The 9,342-nt window shown below is 37.5% G+C and overlaps 2 protein-coding genes across 2 annotated transcripts; both read left to right on the top strand.

Moving 5' to 3' along the window:
• The first annotated feature begins 1,467 nt into the window (after positions 1-1,467).
• LOC107810527 (chlorophyll a-b binding protein 21, chloroplastic-like) lies at positions 1,468-2,440 on the top strand. The gene has a single exon (XM_016635318.2). It carries the CDS (start codon positions 1,548-1,550, stop codon positions 2,343-2,345), a length of 798 nt encoding a protein of 265 aa, XP_016490804.2. The 5' UTR covers positions 1,468-1,547; the 3' UTR covers positions 2,346-2,440.
• A 1,731-nt stretch (positions 2,441-4,171) lies between these two features.
• On the top strand, positions 4,172-5,143 carry LOC107810529 (chlorophyll a-b binding protein 21, chloroplastic-like). The gene has a single exon (XM_016635321.2). The coding sequence runs from the start codon at positions 4,248-4,250 to the stop codon at positions 5,043-5,045; it is 798 nt and encodes a 265-aa protein (XP_016490807.1). The 5' UTR covers positions 4,172-4,247; the 3' UTR covers positions 5,046-5,143.
• The last annotated feature ends 4,199 nt before the right edge of the window (positions 5,144-9,342 follow it).

Raw genomic sequence — 9,342 nt, 5'->3', positions numbered from 1 at the left:
TATATGCCCTTAGAGTTATACAGTTGGCCCATATATGCTATTTTCGAAACGGAATCCACCCAAACTAATTAGCTCTGTCGTTAATTGTATTAAAGTGTATTACAAACATTATTTTCTTTTTATTAGTACTTTTTTCTTTACCTTTCTCTTTTCTTTCTTCTTTTTCTTTTCTTCTCTTTTTTTTTTCTTTTTCTTTCTCCCTTATCCGTTTCCTCCATTACTGATGCCTTCTCCATTTTCGTCACTAATTTTACTTGACAAAACTCATGAATTATAATCACTAAAAAAAAATCTCCCACAAGGTAATCAAGTTCCAATTTCACTGGCCCTCTAAATAAATGAAATTAAACTGTTCCAAAAATTATGGTTTAAACTTTAAAATAATAAAAATATCTCAACCTTTAACAATACTCAAAAGACCAAAATATTTAAATTATTTCCAGAAAGATAATTTAATGATTAAAAGCCTAGAGTTCAAGTTGTAGTGTTATAAATTTGAGTTGTTAGCCTTTTTTCATCTTTTTTCAGCTGGATATTTTCTATTTTTTTTAATTAACTATGTAAATTAGGGGTGTACATGGAACGGGTTAGTTCGATTTTTATCAAAACCAAACCAAACTTATTATATCGGTTTGGATTGTTTGGTTTTGTTGGATATTTTGGGTTTTTTGTTACATTAATATTATTTCAATCTTACTTTGTTAAATTTTTTAGAACTAAATATATGTTCAGTAAAAATTAAAAAATTGACAAACATATGATCTATAAAAATATTTTTATGGGAGAATTTTCTTAGTAATTGGAATTCACGAGTTTTGTCATCTGAAATTGATGACGAAAATGGAGAAGACATCAGTAATGGAGGAAATAGGATAAGGGAGAAAGAAAAAGAAAAAAAAGGGAAGAAAAGAAAAAAGAAGAAAGAAAAGAGAAAGGTAAAGGAAAAAAGTGCTAATAAAAAGGAAATAGTGTTTGTAATACACTTTAATACAATTAACGAAAGAGCTAATTAGTTTGGGTGGATTCCGTTTCGAAAAGGGCATATATGAGCCAACTGTATAACTCTAAGGGCATATATGGACCAACTATGTGACGGTAAGGGCATATTTGAGCTAAAGTATTAACGAAGGACAAATATGCTCAATTTCGTATAGTACAAGGGCATATTTGGACCTTTCCCTTATATCGAATGATCAAATAGTTGTGGTATGTTTTACACTACTGGAAGAGAAATATCTAAACAATTGCCCAATGGAGAAAGGTAGAAGATATCTTACTTTAAGCTCAACAACCCAGAGTATGGAGTATCTGTAATATTTGTAGCCACACATGCTAAGTAAAAATCTTGACATATTGATGAATTTGATATTGCCAAGTGTGCATGAGAGTAATCTTGAGATCCAATGAGATCATTGATATAGATATCACTAGATAAGGACTCTTTCCCTCTTACTTTCTATTTATAGTGAAGCCCGAATAACTTCAGCTCATCACAACCAACTTTGACATCTCAAACCAGCAACCTCTCAATCACCTCCTGATAAACCATGGCAGCTGCTACAATGGCTCTTTCTTCCCCTTCTTTCGCTGGACAGGCAGTGAAACTCTCCCCATCTGCCCCAGAAATCACCGGAAATGGAAGGGTCTCCATGAGAAAGACTGTCGCCAAACCTGTCGCATCTAGCAGCCCATGGTACGGCCCAGACCGTGTTAAGTACTTGGGTCCATTCTCCGGTGAGTCCCCAAGCTACTTGACCGGTGAATTCCCCGGTGACTATGGGTGGGATACTGCTGGACTTTCAGCAGATCCAGAAACCTTTGCCAAGAACCGTGAACTCGAGGTGATCCACTGCAGATGGGCTATGCTTGGTGCTCTTGGATGTGTCTTCCCCGAGCTCTTGGCCCGTAATGGTGTCAAGTTTGGTGAGGCTGTGTGGTTCAAGGCTGGATCCCAAATCTTTAGCGAGGGTGGACTTGACTACTTGGGCAACCCAAGCTTGGTCCATGCACAAAGCATCTTGGCCATTTGGGCTTGCCAAGTTATCTTGATGGGAGCCGTTGAGGGTTACCGTGTTGCTGGTGGGCCTCTTGGTGAGGTTGTCGATCCACTCTACCCTGGTGGCAGCTTTGACCCACTGGGCCTCGCTGAGGACCCAGAGGCATTTGCTGAGCTCAAGGTAAAGGAGATTAAGAATGGAAGACTTGCCATGTTCTCTATGTTCGGATTCTTTGTTCAGGCCATTGTTACTGGAAAAGGTCCATTGGAGAACCTTGCTGACCATCTTGCAGACCCAGTTAACAACAACGCCTGGTCCTACGCCACAAACTTTGTCCCCGGAAAATGAATATCATAAAACAATCTTAAAATTTGATTGTTAGATGGTCTTGTAAAGTTGTTCTGAGTTACTTGACAATAGAATTTGTTTTTTATGTATCCCAATGATTGTGTAGTTCTGATTTCATCATCCCAATCCATGAATCAGACTATTATACCAAAAGAGAAAAAAGATAAAAATAAAAGAGAACAGAGGAAGACCAAAGAAACAATTGGGATATATGTGGCAATTAGAAAAACTAAAAAACTGTTGAAGGGCTTAAACTTTAATTTGCAGACCAGAGCAGCTTATGGAATTTAATAAGTTCTCAAAAAGCAATAATATAGTTCCAAGAATAATTTAATGTTGAAGTTGAACATCCAAGGCTAAAGAAGTATTTTCTAAGAATTACCTGTTGTCTCGTCCCTTGAATGAAGAAGGTGGTATGTTGCTTCCTCAGCAGGCACCTAGTTCTCTGGTGTCTCACCTTTTGCTCTATGCAGAAAACATTCACTACAGAACTAAAGGCATTTATCATTCGGATAAACTAACACAAGTTAAGTTGAAACAAACACAAAACTTGGAATTTCCTAATACAAATTCATGATAATGAACTTTAAAAGATGAAGGGATAAATATTGCCAACGCTGTTCCTGTGCGTAGGCATGTAGCAACAATAGCCCAAATTGTAACACTGTCAAAATTATTGACAAATTTGGAGTCCACACATACAAAATTAATAATGTTCAACAACATGATATGTTATTACATGATCCCTCATTTTTCTGTTGAGAAGTGAGAGGAAATAAGAGGACATAATATTATTTCACTACAACTCTACAAGACCATTGGCATTTCTACGATAAGGGAAAACCAATATGTTTAGTAGTCTGAACTCTGAACTCTGAACATAGCATGTTGCAGCAAATGTTCTTGCTCTTAACACGGCCTCCTCGTAAAGTTCTGCATATTGTAATGCTGATATCCCAACTAATTAAATCCATGTGCATGTCCTTCTGAGCAAGCTCTTTTCTAGTCTAGGCATTGCTCATGTAGTATTTAAAATGCACGTACTAAGACGTCGTTCAATCTCTAAACATGAAACTAACAGTGCAACATAAATAGAACTTTGTATACAAACCTCTTCACGACGATGTGGTAAACAAAAGCCAAGCATGTGCCAATGTTACAAAAAATATTTTTGAAAAGGAGTATGATATTCTTGCATTGGCTGCATTTGTAAAACCCCAAAACACCAGTATCTTCACTTTCATGTAAATTGAAAGTTACATAACTATGACATTGACTCTTGCTTATGTTCAGTAGTATTGAAAGTCTTTTTTTTTTAACCAAAAAACTTTTAATAGACTACGAAAGGATAAATTTGGCAGGGAATATCTTCTCTAATTTAATGACATTGCTTTACAATTTAAGCATGCAATATTAATTCCCATAAATTATAAAGGCAATAATTTTCAGCTTTTCCTCAATTTTGTTCAGCAGAGCGATAAACCATTGTCCTAACATTGAATGGGCTATAGCAGTGGTATCTTTTACCCTGGTGGTAGATAAAATCTAGAGAAATTAATTAAATGGCCAATGGATAACGATAGGAGATATCGTATTGTATGCTCAACAAATCACAGAATAGAGTGCAATCCTTGTAGCAGCCACACATGGGGAGGACAAATTTGGTTGGGTACCCCAAGTAAAAATCTTGGAAAATTGATGGTTTAAGGGATTGCCAAATGTGCATGAACTGCTGCCCATATGAAATCTTGAAGCCCAATGAGATCATTGATATAGATATCACAAGATAAGGACTCTTTTTGTCTTACTTTCTATATATAGTGAAGCTAGAATAACTTCAGCTCATCACAACCAACTTTGACATCTCAAACTAGCAACCTCTCACTTTCCTCTTGATAAACCATGGCAGCTTCTACAATGGCTCTTTCTTCCCCTTCTTTCGCTGGACAAGCAGTGAAACTCTCTCCATCTGCCTCAGAAATCACCGGATATGGAAGGGTGTCCATGAGAAAAACTGTCGCCAAACCCGTTGCATCTAGCAGCCCGTGGTATGGCCCAGACCGTGTTAAGTACTTAGGTCCATTCTCCGGTGAATCCCCAAGCTACTTAACCGGTGAATTCCCCGGTGACTACGGGTGGGACACTGCTGGACTTTCAGCAGACCCAGAAACCTTTGCCAAGAACCGTGAACTCGAGGTGATCCACTGCAGATGGGCTATGCTTGGTGCTCTTGGATGTGTTTTCCCCGAGCTCCTGGCCCGTAATGGTGTCAAGTTTGGTGAGGCTGTGTGGTTCAAGGCTGGATCCCAAATCTTCAGCGAAGGTGGACTTGACTACTTGGGCAACCCAAGCTTGGTCCATGCACAAAGCATCTTGGCCATCTGGGCTTGCCAAGTTATCTTGATGGGAGCCGTTGAGGGTTACCGTGTCGCTGGTGGGCCTCTTGGTGAGGTTGTCGACCCACTCTACCCTGGTGGCAGCTTTGACCCACTGGGCCTTGCTGAGGATCCAGAGGCATTTGCTGAGCTCAAGGTGAAGGAGATTAAGAACGGAAGACTTGCCATGTTCTCTATGTTTGGATTCTTTGTCCAGGCTATTGTTACCGGAAAGGGCCCATTGGAGAACCTTGCTGACCATCTTGCAGACCCAGTTAACAACAACGCCTGGTCCTACGCCACAAACTTTGTTCCCGGAAAATGAATACTATCACAAAACAATCTTAAAATTTGACTGTTTGATGGTCTTGTAAAGTTGTTGTGAGTTACTTGACAATAGAATGATTTTTTTAAATAGTCCAATGATTGTGTAGTTCTGAGTTTAATCTTCCAAAGATATGAATCAAACTTTCATACCAAAGAGAAAAAAGATAAAAATAAAATAGAACAGAGAAAGACCAAAAGAAACAATTGGGATATATGTGGTAACTAGAAAAACTAAAAAGCTGTTAAAAAGCTTAAACTTTAATTTGCAGACCAGAGCAGCTTATGGAATTTAATAAGTTCTCAAGAAGCAATAATATAGTTCCAAGAATAATATAATGTCGAAGGTGAAAATCCAAGGCTAAAGAAGTATTTTCTAAAAATTACCTGTTGTCTCGTCTCTTGAATGAATAGAGAAAGTATCGACTATTTCTCCATGTTCTCTGGTGTCTCACATTTTGCTCTGAATTATGCAGAAAACATCCACTGCAGAACTAAAGGTATTTATCCATTTGGAAAAACTAACACAAGTTAAGTTGACACAAACACAAAATTAATTGGAATTTCGTAGTACAAATTTATGATATTGAGCTTAAAAAACATACAGATGAAGGGATAAATACGGCCAACGCTTTTACAGTGCATAGGCATGTAACAGCAATAGCCCAAATTGTAACACTGTTAGAATAGCCTCCAATAGAGTTATTTACAAGTTTTGGAGTCCACACATACAAAATTAATAATGTTCAACAACATGATATGTTATGACACGATTCCTCATTTTTCTGTTGAGAAGTGAAAGAGGAATTAAGAGGACATAATATTATTTCACTACAAGACTCTATGATAAGGGTAATGTTTAGTAGTCTGCACTCTGAACATAGCATGTTGCAGCAAATGTTCTTGCTCTTAACACAGCCTCCTCGTAAAGTTTGTTGAGGTTTTGTTTTTAAGATGAAATAGTCTTAAAATGAGGGTGAATGGGAAATGAAGGGAAAATGAAATTTTTGAGTAAAATTTTAAGTTTCTCACTCTTGACAATGAGACATTGTCCCATATTGGAAGAGGAAAAGATTTTTGGTGGGTATATATATAATTATTCTTCTTGTAGCTCTTAAAGAGTTAAGAATAAAGCAAGTCTCGCGCCGTCGTCGCTCGGCTACGGCTACGGCTTCGGCTATAGCTACGGCTTCGGCTTCGGATTTGATTAATTTTTTGGACCATATTTATTTGTTAATAGTAAATATTAACGTAAGATTATCCGCATTTATAACGGATATGTTCCAATCCGTGTACTGACCACCAGCTGTGACAACAAGCCGCCTAATGCTCTTCCCACCATGGCCAAGTGCTTGCTCTGCAGCAGCTGTTGAAAAAATACACCAAAACTGAAAACGCTCTTTGGCTATACATTGCACTCCTTCCTCTCAGCATTTCCATACGATTTTCTGAGTTTCTACTCCTTTGTTCTGCATTGTTTTAACTTCAAACAAAGCAACTGTAAGTGTGATTTGCTACCGAACTTTGTGTTCGCTGAAACACTAGGGTTTGAAGTACCACTATACCAGTGTGTGATTCGTTCTATCCTGGGAGGAAATAATCCATAACCTTGGGTACTAGGAGGGGATTAAATTCCTTAAGGAAATACTGTGAATTCAGTGAGCTCGAATTTATTACTGTTTCATTACGATAACTTATATTTCCCAGAATTATTATTTACAAATACAGCAATATTGGCGGGACTAACAATCTTAAGAAATTTAATATTTATTTCTGTATTTGTGTTATTCTTATTATTCTGCAAACTAAAACCTTTGTGGTTTTGTGTACTCCCGTTTTGGAGAGTAAAGCCTTCGTGGCGTTTTGTTGGAGATTAAAATCTACGTGATTTTTACTCCAGTTTGAAAACGTTTATTAAACGTTTGTTTGTGTCATTCTTTTACAGAAAAAATGACGACTGAAAGCGAAAACCAAGCTGTTCCGATGGTGACTGCCAGTGCATCGACAAGCCGAACACCAGCAGAAAAACCCGAAAAATTTTCCGGGATTGATTTCAAGCGCTGGCAGCAGAAGATGTTCTTCTACTTAACTACGTTATGTCTACAGAAGTTCATCAAGGAAGATATTCCTGATCTGCCAGATAAAACTCCAGAGAATGAACGCTTTATCGTGATTGAAGCGTGGAAGCATTCTGATTTTTTATACAAGAATTATATTCTTAGCGGACTGGATGATAATCTGTATAATGTATACAGTGGCGTGGAGACGTCAAAAGAATTGTGGAATACGCTTGAAAAAAAATATAAAACTGAAGATGCCGGGATGAAGAAATTCGTTGCCGCAAAGTTTTTGGACTACAAAATGGTAGATAGCAAGTCTGTTATTACCCAAGTTCAGGAATTGCAAGTGATTATTCATGATCTACTTGCTGAAGGTCTTGTCACCAATGAAGCATTCCAAGTAGCAGCAATGATTGAGAAGTTGCCTCCGTTGTGGAAGGACTTCAAAAATTATTTGAAACACAAACGAAAGGAAATGTCCCTTGAAGATCTCATTGTTCGGTTGAGAATCGAAGAGGACAATAAAGCTGCTGAAAGGAGAGGCCGTGGAAATTCAACAATAATGGGAGCAAATATTGTTGAAGATAACAAAAAGAGGAAGAAGGCTTCTGGTCCGAAATATAACCCAAGCAAGAAGCGGTTCAGTGAAAACTGCTACAACTGTGGGAAAAACGGACACAAATTTACGGAGTGTCGTGCTCCGAAGAAAGACAAGAAAAGGGGTCAAGCAAACATGGTAGTAAATCATGATGATGTTGATAACTTGTGTGCCATGCTTTCTAAATGTAACTTGGTGGGAAATCCTAAACTGTGGTGGTTTGATTCAGGAGCCACTCGCCATGTTTGTGCAGTTAGAGAAGCTTTTGCTACTTATGCTCCTGCTGGACCCGGAGAGACAGTTTATATGGGAAATGCTTCAACAACAAAAGTTGAAGGATATGGGAAGATATTTCTGAAAATGACTTCTGGCAAGGTCATGACTTTGAACAATGTCCTTCATGTTCCTGAAATGAGAAAGAATTTAGTCTCTACTGGACTTCTTGTTAAGCACGGTTTTAAGTGCGTTTTTGTGTCCGACAAAGTTGTCATAAGTAAGAATGAAATATTTGTAGGAAAAGGTTACCTCACCGAGGGCCTTTTCAATCTGAATATAATGGTTGTGGAAAACAATAATAATATTTCAGCTTCTTTTTACTTACTTGAGTCAAATGATTTATGGTATGTACGTTTGGGTCATGTCAATTATAAAACCTTGCGAAAAATAATTAACTTGGAAGTACTGCCTAAGTTTGAATGCGAAAAATCAAAATATCAAACATGTGTGGAATCTAAGTATGTTAAACATCCTTAGAAGTCAGTTGAAAGGAATTCAAATCCTTTAGAATTAATTCACACAGATATTTGTGACATGAAGTCAATACCATCTCGAGGTGAAAAGAAGTATTTCATAACTTTTATTGACGATGGTACTCGATATTGCTATGTTTACTTACTGAATAGTAAAGATGAAGCAATAGACGCATTCAGGCAATACAAAAATGAAGTTGAAATGCAACTTAACAAGAAAGTAAAAATGATAAGAAGTGATAGGGGTGGTGAATATGAATCTCCTTTTGAAGAAATATGTTTAGAATATGGAATTATTCATCAAACAACAGCCCCTTACACGCCCCAATCTAATGGGATTGCGGAAAGAAAGAATCGCACATTAAAGGAGATGATGAATGCGTTGTTGATAAGTTCTGGTTTGCCACAGAACTTATGGGGGGAAGCCATTCTTACGGCTAATCGAATATTAAATCTAGTGCCCCATAGCAAAACACAATCCATTCCATATGAAAAATGGAAAGGAAGGAAGCCCAACTTGAATTATTTTAAAGTGTGGGGGTGTTTGGCAAAAGTGCAAGTTCCTAAACCCAAAAGGGTAAAGATAGGACCGAAAACCGTTGATTGTGTTTTCATAGGATATGCGACAAATAGTAAAGCATATCGATTTCTGGTTCATAAATCAGAAAATCCCGACATTCATAATAATACAGTTATAGAATCAGATAATGCTGAGTTCTTTGAAAATATATATCCGTATAAAAAGGAATGTGAGTGGTTTGGTGAAGGATCTAAACGACCTCGGGAAGAAACAAAAGAAAGTACATGTAATCAGGAGGATCCAAGACGTAGTAAACGTCAAAGAACGTCTACTTCATTTGGACCAGATTTTGTGACTTTCTTATTGGAGAA

The sequence above is a fragment of the Nicotiana tabacum genome, chromosome 17 (genome assembly GCF_000715075.1).
Source record: "Nicotiana tabacum cultivar K326 chromosome 17, ASM71507v2, whole genome shotgun sequence".
NCBI classification, from domain to species: Eukaryota; Viridiplantae; Streptophyta; class Magnoliopsida; order Solanales; family Solanaceae; genus Nicotiana; species Nicotiana tabacum.
Note: the sequence above shows the minus strand (reverse complement) of the source record. Positions and strands in the feature narration are given on the sequence as shown.

What these genes read in the sequence shown, in the direction of transcription:
- LOC107810527 (XM_016635318.2), top strand. Translation starts at nt 1,548, where the DNA reads ATGGCAGCTGCTACAATGGCTCTTTCTTCCCCTTCTTTCGCTGGACAG.
- LOC107810529 (XM_016635321.2), top strand. Translation starts at nt 4,248, where the DNA reads ATGGCAGCTTCTACAATGGCTCTTTCTTCCCCTTCTTTCGCTGGACAA.